Consider the following 15,163-nt stretch of genomic DNA (forward strand, 5'->3'; position numbering starts at 1 on the left):
CTGGGCATCCAGGATCCACATGAGGTAGAAGCCAGAGCCCTCAGTCTGAAAGATCAGGAGCTGGCAATGACCTCATGGGCAAAGCGACATTGTAACTAGAAAGAGTTCGAGTTCAGCATTAGGAGATAGTGAGTGGATTCATAGAAAACAATGGAGACCACAGGAAAAGACACATCTGCAGACTTAAAATTCACATAGGAAAAGGTGGCACCAGACTCAGCCTTTCTATAAACAAAACATCTGTCAAACTTTTATTAGAAATAGTTACTCCAGTTTCTAACCCAGTAACAGTGTCTAGGAGTTCTAGTTGTTTATGCTGTATTCCACGTCCTGCTGTGGGGGACAAAAATATATTCCATATCTTCTACTGGTTGGTTTGTTCTTTATGTGTGTGTGTGTGTGTGTGTGTGTGTGTGTGTGTGTGCGTGTGTGTGTGTGTGTGTGTGTGTGTGTGTGTGTGTGTATGTGTGTGTGTGTGTGTGTAAAACAGTGAAATTCAAGCTGTTGATTAGGGTCTCTGGCCAACTGTGCCAAACTCACTTATTTCCAGATTCCTTATTAATTTTAGCTCTTCTCAATGAGCTCAATTCCATTCTTACCAATCTGGCCTTATAGTTAAGTAGCTCATAATACTTGGGGGTGGGGTTGACATTTGATTCCTTTTATTGCCAGTCTAGGAAAGAAATGAAGTACATCTAATTTTAAATAGCTTCAGGGAAATATCTATTGTTAATAAGACAAAAGCTGACTAAACAAAAATAGATTATTTTAGACTTCAAAATCTAATTGTTATTATGACAGGAAATTTTAAAAGGTCACACCCGGCCTTCACCAAACTTAATTCAGAAACAGAAATGTATAACCATAGAAAGGTCAGTTCATCAGAAAGACAAGGACTCTTTGTGTTCATTCACTTAATTAGAGTTTCAAGTTAGAGAAAGAAAAAAAAAAACTGACAGAGCTAAAAGAGAAAAAGGAAATTTCTGTCATGTTAAGAAAACATGGTGATACTATTTCATAGTTTGATAAAACCATCAGGAAAAGACTGGAACATCACCAGCTAACCTGCCCAAAGCATCAATAAAATTACATGCAAAAATTGAGAATTCTCTAATTCTCATGCAATGTCACCTATTCAGACTATATATCACTCCTCAAAATGATCCTTAATGAAACTCTTGTAGGGATTTTTATCTAATTTTAATAGAATAAAATTACAAAGCAATATAAATTATTATTTTTGAAAATTCTCTCATTCAAAACATACTTCTTACACAACCTTCAGGTCAAGAAAGATGGCACAAGAAAAATGAAAAGAAAAACCTTTGGATTAAACAATGAGTAAAATGCAAAATATCAAATTTTGAAGATGTACTTAGAGAGGAACTCCAAAGGAAGGGTATGTCCTTAAAACCTTGTATATAAAAAGAGAAATTCTTAAAGTCAGTGACATATTTCATCTGAAGAAACAAGAGAAAGAAAAGTCTAGAAAACCAACTGTGGCAAGAAGGAATGTAAAGATAAGAGAATTAAAGAACCAGGACAGCAAAATAATAGCAGAGAGCATTAAAGAAGTCACACAGCTTCTTGCATATGAGAGAAAAGATGCATAAACTAGAAAGTGGGCCCTAAAGGAAATAAAAACGAAATCACTAATATCGGGATTGAGACATGGCAAGTTCCAACTATTAGAAGGATACCCAGGAAGCATTTTACAAACATTAGTCCAGTGTTACAAGCTACAAAAATAAGTAGGTCTGTGGAAAACAAAATTTGGCACACCCTATAGAAAAATCAAATATTAATATGTTGGTTATATTTAACTCATAATATGGAAGTCTCCTCACCACTACCCACATCACAACAATAGAGCAAACTTCAGACTCAGGGAATTTCATTCATGAATTTTACAAAAACGAAAGGAAGGAGTCTATCAATCTCATATTCATCATACTGTATGGGCCACACTAGTTTGATTCCATGGGTTATAAATGAATAGAGTATGGGAATCTGGGAGGGTGATGAGTGTAGAGTGGCAGCAGGCAGGCAAGAGTGGAGGTGGACATGTATAAAATTTTCAGAGAATAAATAAAAGTATTTAAAAATAAAGTAGGAAGAAATATTTCCTATTTTGTATGTGAAGACAGTATTTCCTGAAAACTAGTAATGTTTCTCAAGAGCAAAGATATAATAATGAATTCCATAAGTATATATTATATATAATGTTCTTATATATAATATATATAATTATATACACACTTTTCCATGTCAACAAAGACTCCATAAAGTGGTTAAATAAAAGATGAATAGAATTGTGATAGTGGAGAAAATAATGTGTTAAGAAGACCAAATTTAATTATAAAATGGGAGGGAGAACTGAGTAGAACTAATTACCCCAGGCTGTCATATAACATCCACAGGCATGCCATGGCATCTACATAGCCCCCACCCTCACACATATGAGTAAGAAAATAAGGATTAAAAACATAAGCATATTTGCTAAGAGGTTTTTGATGTTTAACATATAATCAGTGAAAATACTAAAGTTTTTTGCAAATTATTGTGTCCAATTTAATTTTGAAAGCTCTGTATATACTTTCAGAAGAAAATCTATATACAAGTCACAGAGGAATGACCTGAGCAATTTACATTAGCTCAGAGAAAATATTGAAATTGAATCAATTCTATCATTATATAATAATATAGTCATATACACATCTAAATATTCACATGGATTCATGTAGCTGTTGTTCATCATCTTTTCACTTATACAAACACATATCTTTTATGTAAACAACCCTCCAAATAATAAAAAAACACAAGCATTATAAAAGCTTCAATATTTTTTAAATCCTAGCTATTTGCAAATAGATTTTTAACACAAATAAAATGAGTCTCCTTTAAAGTTTATCAAAGTGCTGTAAATTCATATTCTATGATCCCAATTGAGATTTTTCTTAAATATAATTTGTGAGTCTTTTGTTTGTAAACAGATCAACCCCCACTTAAAGATATGAATAGGAGGTATAAAATCAATTTCTGCCCTACACTGTACAGTTACAACTATTGAACATCTGTGGACTGAACTTGGAATCCCAAACTCTGATGCCCAGTCAACACCTAAGGGATGCCAGGGGTCATATATGTCCAGGGGCTGGCAATCAGCTCTGCTCTTTCCTCCAGTTGATCTGTATCAGGGCCAGTTGTAGGAATGGTTGCTATGCACGAGATCAGGCTCTATCTATCCATCAGTCGCTATGTCACTCACATGTTTTATCTGAATTATCAGTCTTATGCAATATATAACCATTCTTTATCTAGAAATTTACTCAAATCAGCCAGGAAACTTTTTTTAGGAATAGATAACCATTGGTATTAATTATAATAATGAGGGTTTTATTTTCCCTAACAATCTAATATCATGGATATCTTCTAAAGTTTTGTAAGCACACTTCCCATGTGCTACTCTCAGGAAGGTTTTTCTTTGTTTAATATTCTTTCCTATCAGGTTATACATTTTTGATCAACCTTGTTGCAAACTTTTGGCTCAAATTTGGACAAAACCATGCTAAGCTGGCAAAGAATAAAGAACACAAAATTCCCAAAACTCTGATTTTAGAGCATTTGACAATTTCATACACACACACACACACACACACACACACACACACACACACACACACACACACACAAAGTGCAGAAATGTTCTTGTTAATCACCTAGATTTAAAGTGTGGCTAAGTGTGGTGATTTAAGATTTCTGTTACAGCTAAGAAACTTACCCTGGCTTTGTGTCATTCACAACACAGTGGTAGGTAAATGTTCCAAACATTTGAACTCCTAAAATTCCATAAAGAAGAAGGAAAAAAAGGAGGAAAATTGAAACACTCCAAATTTGTTCTCCTGACCGCCTAGGGAAAAGAGAAAAGTTAGGTAAGATATATTAAATACCCTGCAAAAAACTCCATAAATGTTCCTCTTAATGTATGCACCAAGCTTACTTTAAAATATTTGTAATTCTGGTCCTTGGCAGTTCAAATCGGAAATAAATCCTGAAAGCCCGGATCATAATGAGTGGCCGTGGGATCCGCAGCATGCCCCAAGGTGACATCTGATCAACTATGTCAGCTATTTCAAATACCTACAGATGAAGAGATGCACAAGCTTAGACTCCCCTTAGTGTTGTTTATTGCAGTGGAATGCATAGTAACACAAAAATGTGCATCCTGTACCTACATTGTATTTCATCAAGAATCATATTTCAACACTATAGATTTCAACACTATAGCTACCTTAAGAGAAACAAATACATAAACTAATGAAAGTGCCCTAAATCTCCAGTTTCTAGTTCTTCAAGCCATATTTTTTTAATCATAAAATAAAATGCCAAATTTTGAGCTATTTCTCTTGCAGTGCCCTTGTTTGGATCTGGTGTCATTGATACTAGCATTGTTGAGAGTTGGCTGCACTATGATTAGATATTTTTTTTTTTTGAACTGACGATTGAACCCAGGGCCTTGTGCTTGCTAGGCAAGTGCTCTACCACTGAGCTAAATCCCCAACACTATTTCTCACTTATAGTGTCTTTGACTACTTAGAAAAAAGAATAGGGAAAATGTTAAAATATTATTAAAATATGGAAAATGACCACTTACTTCCTAGTGGAAGCAAAATAATCACAAAAATCTGTTCACCTAATATATAATAGTTTATTAAATGGAAAGGACACATGAGTATGAGAGGTGAAATCAGGTCACAGAAGAGGGGCACTTCATAAAAATGAGTAAGAACAGCTAATCAACAGCTACCATGAAGAGTTGGAAAGATGAAATGCACATTTTTATTCTGAATTTTTATTATTAATTAATTGTGTGTATGTGTGTGTGCATACACATGTGTGACAGTGCACAGGTAAGTGTCAGTCACAATATAAATCTCAGGGATCTAACTCAGGAAGTTAAGGCTGGTGGAAAGTGCCTTTAGCTGATGAACCATCTCATCAATGCCTGTTCTGAATTTTTTAAACAAAGACTGAAAGAATAGGGATCTGACTTATAGTATTCTTCTAAAAGCTAACAATAATGCATTGATCATTTAATTTTTGTTAGAAAGGTAAATTTCGTGTTGGTTTCTCAGTAAAATCAAACTAAAAAAATCAAATCAGAACTAGAGAACATAGTGACTTTACTTTAATGTAAAATCATGCCTGAAAGAATCTGAGACTGAATTATAATATTTCCCAGTAAAATGCCCTGTAAAAGCTTCTTATACACATTTTCTATTTATTAAAATAAAGCATTTATATTTGTAATGTGTTTGGCATTGTCTAATATCTATCTCAATATTAATAGTTTCACCTGTTTTTAGTGAGGATTTAGTCCAGAACTTAGAATTTCTTAAATTCAACTTTTGATTTTAAAAATTAGATACCTCATTCCAAATCTTTTATTACATCTCATTGACAATATGTTTATAGTTATTTCATGAGGAAAAACTACCTTTAATATTGATTTTAATTTTTGTGAAGAACTTACAATTGTAATCAACAATAATTTAAATGTTACAAGTAGAGTTTTCTATCCATGAACATGTAAAATAAACAATATAGGAATAAGAAACACAACCACATTTGAAATATATTTTTCAATGTCTCTAGATAAATTTTAAATGAAAAATAATTTCCACTTTTAAAAACATCTCTTTGCAATATAAACATATTTAATTACCTGTAACACAAGGGAAACCCAAAGGCAAAAGACCATGAATCCATCAAAAACACACCAACGATCCTTCACATAGGAGCTATCACCCTGAAAATAAATTCCACATGGGTTGTCAGGCAAAATAAATTTATATATGTATATTAATTCTGTGATGGGGATAGTCAAACGTAATTCAGTACAAACCATTTACAATTTTTATATTGCAATAAAACAGAACTTCAAAAGAGTATTTTTAGCACTTTAAAATGGCAATTTTTAAAAGCAAATAATTGACGAGATGGGAGTTTGCAGAATTCTGAGTTCAGGATGTTAAAAGGAAAGTATCTATTTGTTCTCTTAGCCTCACAAACCTAACATGTAGTAACAGAGGGCAACTAATCATATCAAGTCCTAAGGCAGCTTGTCCCCTAAGGCCCAGAGCACGCTATAGGCAATGAAGCTTTTAAAACTGCTTGACCATCCACTGCTAATAGGAAAGATAACCAGGAAGTAACAGTGAAGGAGAAAATTTCCTTAATTTGCAAAGAAAATATATGTTGACTTTAATTGGGAAGATGTGGTCAAAGAAAATGAAGATTTATTGCTTTCATTGTTAACAAGCGTCCTCTATCCTGAGATCAGAATGTGTATTTCAATGAAATGGGATTTGAAACGAGAATTTCCCTCTGAAATAACAAGTGTCAATAAAAGTGGAGGGCAGACAATACCTGGGTTTTGGGCAGAAATCATCATGCTTGTCAAGGAGGATATGAATTATTTAAGACCTGTTTGTCAGTTTGTATAAAGGTAAATAGTTGAAGGCTGCCAATCAATTATTCAGTGTAAGAAAATATCTAAACGTGTCTTGCAAATACTTAACAAGGAGAGACACCAAATGCATTTAGAGGGATATATTTGCAGTCAGAAATGACAAGCATTGGTAGCTTCACAAACATGTATTCATTGTATAAGCTTCCCAGGGTCATTCTGTTAGTATATCGTAGCATTGTTAATTATTACTCCAACAGTGTTCAGTAGATGCATGCTGATTATTATTATTATTATTATTATTATTAATTTTGTTTTTGGAGACAGGTTTTCTCTGTGTGTAGCCCTGGCTGTCCTGAAACTCACTCTGTAAACCCGTCTGGCTTCAAACTCACAGAGATTCTCCTGCCTCTGCCTCCCAAATGCCAGGATTATAGGGATGCCACTGCCCTGGCTTATGCATTCTACTTTTATCTAGATCTATTGCCAGATAAGAAACAGACAACTGAGATTCACTTGAAGAATTCAGATTACAATACATGGGACGATCTTCAGTACCTCAAATATACATCATTTCAATCGGTTGGCTTTTCCTTTAGAGATTTTGTCAATAGGAATACTTCTGAGAGAAGCAATTAAAAACCTTCTCAGGTACAAATTAGATCCTGTTATTCATGGATGAAAATCCCTCACTGGTCTTCACTGACCATAGTAGGAAAACTCGGGTCATGCTGGGCCCTACCAGAGGCCAGCTGACTCTACAAATCCTTGCTAGCTTCTGTCTGAGCATAGCCTATCTGTCACTTCCAACTCCTCAGGCCTCTCCTAAGTACTAGCTGCTCCATGTATGTGTGTGTGGTGGTGGGGGGAGGGGTTCCTTTTCTCCCTCCTCAATGCCCACTAAATACCACACTTCCTTATCTTTAAAATTTCCTTTTCTTTCTCCAAGAGCTTTTTGATATCCTACAAGCATATTTTTCAATTTCTATCTCTGTTTGTATGTTTCTAAATATATAAATACATCTTGCTCAATCTATATAATGTTACTTTTATGTATCTGTTTTTAGGGCTCACCATTTAAAAGAGAGCAAGGAGAGGTATATGGGAAGGTTTGGAGGGAGGGAAGGGAAGGGGAAATGTTGTAATTACAGTATAATCCCAAAAAGTAAAATAAATAATAAAAAATTAAAAATGAAACGGGTACTCATAACATCACTCTACATGTGTAGACAAACACAAGCTTCAACCCTATAAGTGAACAAAGGCAACATCCTTTTGCAAGTTCTAAGAATTGAGAGGCAATAGTATACTGCTTGCAAGTGAATTAAATAGGAAAAGTTTTTAGCAGACAGCTACTAATTTACATTTTTAAAACTTTCACAGATTTAATTGAAGACAGCAAAGCAATTCACTTAAGAAATATGGGGTCTTCCAAGACATCTCCGTGGAGATATATATTTTTATTTTGATGTTTTTATCCCTGAAAATGTCTGTATTTGTCATGCAACTGTAAAAACAAGACAAATTCACAAACATAAAACTACAAAACAATAAAATTTAAATTAGTAATATAAATTTATTGTGACAGGTAACATTTTGATAGCATAGAACTTCATTAAAACTTTCATTTTACAATCAAGAATGGAATGTCAAACCCAACTTGCTGTCTTTTATGATATGCATGTTGAAGAACTGCGTGGTACCAAATAATGAAGCTATGGTTTGGAACTAACATCAGAAAATCAGCAATTGGCATCACTCACTTAACTGCTACACTCTAATGATCAAGAATCAAGATAAAGAAAAATACTTAAACTTTGGTTCAGGACAATCAGATATCAGATTTAACAGAAACTTCAGCTAGCATTTAAACACAAGTTTTAATGAGCTGTGATGTTCTGACTACTTCAAGATAATATTAGCAATGTAGAATAATTAAAGTTGACACTACATGTGCATCTACTCTAATTATTCCTAATTAAAAGCAGAAATACACTTATCTGGTTTTCATTTTTAATTTGTTATTTCTTATAGATTGAAATCAGAAAAATAGTTTTTGAGTTTAGCAAACATTTAAATCAAATACAATATATGAACTTGTGTGAGTCCTGATTTTGAGACCAACTTAAAGATATTTATAACAATCAAAGGAATATGAACGTCAACTGGTAGTTAACCTATTTTATGAATTACTGTTAATTCTGCCTTATACCATGGTGATGGTTTTGGAAAGCAAATGAAAACATTATCAGCAATACAAAGGAAGTTATTTCTGAAGTGAGTTAATAGCTCAGATTTTCTTTAAAATGAAATATAGCTGTTCAATTATTGATCTTTATGCAGGCTGTGATTCATAATTTTATAATAAAACACTAGAAATGCACACCACAATGCATTGACTGTCATGATTCTCCATTGAGGACAGTGCCACAATGCATGGTGGATAAAGAGAAGTGAAGAGAAGAGAGTGACAGCTAACTCTATGTCAAGAATCATTTTATTGAAGACTCCAAGTCCTTGCATGGGATCTCATATGCCCCAGAACCTCCCCAGTATGTAGGAGACAGACTTTGAGTCGATATGTCATTTGTCAGGCCTTAAAGCCCACACTATACCACTTTCTCCAAATGGGACAATGTAAACTACTCCTGGAACAGCATCTTTTCATATTTCTAATCTTTGAACAGGTTAGTGCTATAAAACCAGGATCTTGTGGCCAAAAAAAGTTGCTCTTTTCTTTTTTTTAACTTTTATTAAAAGTGTAATTTATTTTTATTTCTCAAGGGTACCAATCAGATGTACACATTCTTTTCCTTGCAGTTCCCAGGATTCTGTATCTCTCATTTCCTCTTTTTATCCTTTCATATGTCCAAAACTGCCAGCTAAATGTCATCACGCTTTGATTTTATCATGTGACATTTATCTTGTGTTCAGTACATCAACAAATATTAAAGTGCCTCCTTGAGAGTCCATAACCATTATAGGCCATGGCTTTAGCCCTAGGTGGCACAATACATTCAACCCTAGACTCATGAAGCATATACTTAAAGCAACTAGCTCCTTTACAGATATCCTAAGGCTTTGTATCTTATAAATCACAATTCACTTTAAAAATATTTTTTCTTTATTAAGAATTTTTTATTCATTTTACATACCAACCACAGATCCCCCTCATCTCTCCTCCCACTCTCCCTCCAGCTTTCCCCACTAGAAACCCCCTCATCCCCTACTCTGACAAGGTAAGGCCTCTTATGGAGAGTCAGCAAAGCCTGGTACATTCAGTTAAGTATTTCTACCAATTTTTGGAATTATGCTCTTTAAAAATTTCAATCTCAATAATATAAAAATGCATTGTATTTTGACAGTCATACAAAAATATTACCAAATTGATTAAAATATTCAATGTTCTTTGTTCATTAACTTAAATGACAAGAAAATACTCACCTTGACAATGCCCCGGATGTGCATTTTTGCTATCATCTCTGCAGTGTAGAGAAACATCAACAAAGTGTCCAAGGTGAAGGTCACATACTGAAGAGGAGGATAGTGTTCAAAGGTCATAGGTGTGTTCATGCACACTGAGATGACACTGATGATGGCACAGATGCGAAGCAAAGAGTGTACCCACTGCAATAAAGGCCAAAGCTACTTTGTAACACTATGAACTGAGACCTTTGACTTGTCTTAGAAAGCACACTGTTTGGAAGACATAAAACTTTGGTTCAAATAGATCACTAGTGCAAAGGAAAAGAAGAAGGTAACATCTACTGAGTTCATAAGGCACACTCAATATTTTTACACATTTTATAATGATTATTTTTCAAAGCAGCTTATTTTCCACATGAACATACCAAGGTTCTGAAAATATTATGAAACATTCCTTGATTATACATTAATAGACGTTAAACCCAAGGTTAATTTGAAGGCAATCAGACTACTCTGTGGGAAATTCTGGTTCTCTATATAATATAGAAACTCATTCTCAATGAACTTGGGTATGACTTTTCTTTCTTTTGTCTCCATAAAGCTCCCAGAGTTAGCAGCCATGATCTATTTACTATAACTTCTCCAGCATCTTAAACAATGGTCTATAATAGCAGATCATAAATGATTTTTAAAATGGATTTGATATAGGACACTCCTATACACAGGTTTTTAAAAAATATATCACATATAATCTCCCTACATAAAACACATTTCTGGGCCATCCTGGTGATTTGTGTTCAATCCCTGGAACCTATTGTTGAAGACTATAATAAACATCAGAAAGCTCTTTTCTGACACCACACACACACACCTGCATGTGTATGCATGCATACACGCATGGACGCATGCGCGCGCGCGCGCGCACACACACACACACACACACACACACACACACACACACATAAAAATAAATTTTAAAAATTCAAAAATCATTTCTAAAATTATCAAATTATCCATGTAGAAAAAAGATAACAAATGAGGCTATCTCTTTTCAGAGAAAACATTTTGCACATTTAGCCTACAATCTCTTTTAAAATCAAATTTCTGCAATTCTAGACACACATTGATGTATTGTTTAAAGATTTTAATTAACCCTAAAATAAGAAGAAAGAAATAAAAACAAATGGGTATATATTTAATGTACTCACATACAATCTTTCATTATAAAAGTAATGCCAAGGATGAAAAGGGTTAGTTACATATACATGCTAAACTCACAGAGTGAATATTGCTGCTGGATTACTCAGTGCACAATTTTAAACCATAATAAATGTCATTTATTAACTATATTTTGGCTATACATATGAGTGTATCTGTGTGTGTGTCATGTTAATCACTAATTTTACACTCCTGTTTCAGGCATATAGTTTGATAATAGATGGATCATGCATCTCCATAAACTAGCAAGCCTTAAACTGAAAATTAAGAATGACTGACAGAACTTTGAGAAGGCTGAACACTTGTACATTGATGAGTAGAGTCTATTATTTTCACAAGAATAACAATATTTACATAAAAACATAGTGAAAACATAGTGCCAGAAATTCTATACCACAGAAGACACATATATTTCATTGTATTTTAAGGGTTGATGTACTGAAGTTTTCAAATATGAAGTTTGACAAACCCTCCAATAAATGTCAGAAAGTAAATTCAACCCTATCTGGACTCCTCCAATATAAACAATCAAATTACCAGGAGTTTGAAAGATGGGGTATTTTACAACAAATTGGCTTTGAGCTTGAAGAATTATAATTAATCACTAGTAATTTTAGTCAGAGTCTCTGGGGTTACACCTATAATTCTACCTTTCAAAGTTCTTAGAAAGTTTTTAATGGACTAGACATAAAGAGGATGTTAGTGAGAGGTTTATTTTCTAGTCAGTTTAGTTCCCTAAATATGAACAGAAGACCTACTATGCATCTAGAAATGCTGGTGTCTTGGAATATATATATATACTTTGTAGTATTTAAGCAAGATATTATATATGACATATGCAGTTGCCTCTCAATATCTGTCCCCACATCAGAAGCTCAAACATGAGGGAACCTGGGTACCTTCTACAAATGGGCAATGTTTATGCATAGCTTACATATATTCTCTGATATAGTTTAAATCATTTTAGGATGACTCATAATACTTAAAATTATTTAAAAACCTATTATACCAACCTGTTTCTGAAAGAATAAGAAAGAAAAATACATACATGTTCATTACAGATGCAAGTTTCATTCAAATATTTTGACTCTGTGATTGGCCAAAATTGGGCACAGAACAGAGGGACAAATGTCTCTGTGTGTGTCTACATATCATTTATATTTATAGACAAATCTAAAATTGGATAAGTGAAGAGAAGTTCATTCAATCTATTTGAGGAAGTGGCAAATGGGGAGGATGTGAAATTGAGATAGCACTAATGGACAAGGAGGATTTAACTTACCAACAGAAGTGAGATGGGACCTTGAAGACTAGAGTACACAAGCAAAAGGTACCAATACTGATAAGCTAGACAGTACAGGAAAGCAGAGGATTCCAGTAGATAATGTAGAGACACAGGGGTGGTCACTGGCCAGGAAAGAGTCTGCTCACAAAGAGCTGTCCATTTAATGCCAACACATTTTAATTTACAGTAGGAGTCCTAAGGATGTTTCAACAGTTATAAAGCAGAAGGATAATGTCATCAGAGAGTGCAATATACAAAGACTCATGAGAGGGCTATTGGAGTCTTCCAGGAGCAGGCTAGTAAAACTCAGGGGCCTAGGCTGAGGCCCACAAGGCCACAGACAAGCAGCTTTTTCATGAATTCGTACCATGAACGTTGGGCGCCAGATGTAGCATGAATCTCAAGAGGTCTTATTAATAAAATGAAACCTGAGCCAGGTATTGGGGTGAATGCTGGAAGTTCAGAGAGACAGAACAAGCTACAGCTACCTCACCTCGCCAGTTCCTCAGCTGATCCTGTTTCCTCAGGCTGGAAGCTTCTCAGTCCTCATTTAGAATGAATTTCAGCTGAACAGCACTGCTCAAAGCCTAAAAGCTTAACCAGCCAAATGCTACTAGTTTCTGATCCTCATTTTTCTGCCTTCTACCATCACTCCCTGGGATTAAAGGCGTGAGTCACCATGCTTGGCTGTATCCTTGAACAGATGGATTTCTGCTTCTGGAATGATAGGATTAATGGTGTGTGCTATCACTGCCTATCCTCCATGTTTAATATTGTGGCTGTTCTGTCTCTGACCCCAAATAAGTTTATTAGGGTACACAATATTTTGGGGAACACAATACCACCACATCTCTACACTGTGTGATTTGAGGACAATGTTTCCAATGAAGGGACCAGAGGCAGAGTACAGACCTCTTACACTGTCTGTATCTTCCTATGAGAGGAATTCAGCAACACCTCATCCTTTCAATTTGAATAATTTCCAACCCAACCACAAGACTCTAAGACTCATTTACTTTCCACTGTAGCTCAACCATAGTTCAAACCTAAAAGTACATAAGTTTTGAATTTATGAATGAAATTTCTCTTATATCAGCACGTGCTTTTCCAAAATTCAGAAAGATGACTTACTGGCTTATTAATCCAAAGTATGTCAGCATTGTCTGACAGAGATTCATCAGGACCAAAGTCAGTAACTGGCTGGGCTTCCACCCTGGAGCTTTGTTTCCTTTTGAGCATGCTGAAGTTAGCTTTGGAAGGTAAGTACAAAACCAAAGTCTGGAAAAAGGAAAAGAGAAAGCTTTATTAGCCACCTAACCTACCTCCTTTCCTATCAAAAGCATTGAGTCCTTCCTACATGAGTAGCGCACTTGGAGATCATAAATGTGCCCCATGGTACTGTATATAACAAACACACATATCTAGACACAGAAAAAAATGAGCTAAAATTGATATTTATAAAATCAAATTCTTTCCTTCCAATCAAAAAGATTATATTATTAATCAAAAACAGTTTAGAGACAACTTGTGTAAAAGAGCTGGAACAAAATTACTTATCTCATAGAGAACACAGATTATTAGAAAATTCTTTACTCTGTGGAGCTGCTACCATGGCCATGACAACAAGGATTCCTTCTACCATTTTAATATGTCATTCACATGCATGTTCTGTTCCAAGCATAATCCTAAGATGATTTCTCATTTTGTCTTTTTCCGAAAGGGTGAAGGGCACAGAGAATAGGGAGAGAAGCTCCAGCAGTTGGAGGCCTTTTCTGTTATTTTTAATCAGTAACCATCTAAAGTTTCCTTGTTCTTCTAACATCAGTTCTTCATCAACTGCACCTGAAGATGAGATACTGGATTGTCACCTGTTTCCACAATTCCATATTATCTACAACCTATTATATATGTCATTTCCTTATGGACATTGCTGGTAATTTCTAAAGTTATCAGCCATTGAAGAAGGGACTACTATATATCAAATGACAAGTAAATGCAGCATGATTAAAGAAGAATTGTCAAGACAGATGCCTGACCACCCTTCATTCCAAAGTAACACTCCCCATTTGATTAACACTATACTGAGCCTTGTTTATCTGTTTCTGGTTTTTCAGACAGGGTCTCACTCTATAGATCTGCCTTGCCTGGAACTCATGTAGACCTGGCCAGCTTTGAAATTGTAGCCTTCTGCTTCTGTGTTTTCACTTCTTTGCAAAACAGTATAACCAGCACATTGGGTTCAACATTTTACAAATGTGGCCATAGAGTAACATGTAAACACATTCTAGACTTAAACAAGGAAGAAGGATCAGATGTGACTGAGTCTTGGGTTGACCTCAAAGAATCAATGATCCTGTTGCCTAAGAGTTCACCAAAAAAGTGCCTTGATGTTTTGTGTATGTATAAGAAATCTCAGCTTTGAGGCCAGTGACAACTTGATCAATGATATTTAAGCAAGTTTGAGATTAAAAACAAGTCCATGGATTACAAAGCCTCAAGTGTTGAGAGTTGGCCAATGGCATGCTTAACATCCTTAGGAGGACAACTAAAGGCAGATGACAGAAGGCAGTACTCTGCAGGTAAGAGGAAGTGATGAGAATTTCAAGTAAGGAAAATGTAGCCATTTCAATACCAGGAGTGTCCACTCACTTTCTCTCTTGTCTGGTGCTCCAAAGTGCTCTTAATGCTTAAAGAAAATTCATCAAGGACAGTGAGTAACATTTAGCTCCTCTTAGACAGAAGAGGAACACAATGTGTTTGCAAGG

The 15,163-nt window shown here is 34.9% G+C and overlaps 1 protein-coding gene across 1 annotated transcript in view; it reads right to left on the minus strand.

Moving 5' to 3' along the window:
* Nalcn (sodium leak channel, non-selective) overlaps positions 1-15,163 on the minus strand; it is a 326,188-nt gene that overhangs the window by 294,211 nt on the left and 16,814 nt on the right. Inside the window, exons 2-6 of the mRNA XM_036199902.1 lie at positions 13,530-13,676; positions 9,914-10,096; positions 5,726-5,809; positions 4,001-4,140; positions 3,782-3,910 (exon numbers count right to left, since the gene is read on the minus strand). Of these exons, the coding sequence (XP_036055795.1) occupies positions 3,782-3,910; positions 4,001-4,140; positions 5,726-5,809; positions 9,914-10,096; positions 13,530-13,637 (644 nt within the window). The 5' untranslated portion in view covers positions 13,638-13,676. The remainder of the gene's footprint in view (positions 1-3,781; positions 3,911-4,000; positions 4,141-5,725; positions 5,810-9,913; positions 10,097-13,529; positions 13,677-15,163) is intronic.

This window comes from Onychomys torridus, chromosome 9 (genome assembly GCF_903995425.1).
Source record: "Onychomys torridus chromosome 9, mOncTor1.1, whole genome shotgun sequence".
Classification (NCBI taxonomy): domain Eukaryota; kingdom Metazoa; phylum Chordata; class Mammalia; order Rodentia; family Cricetidae; genus Onychomys; species Onychomys torridus.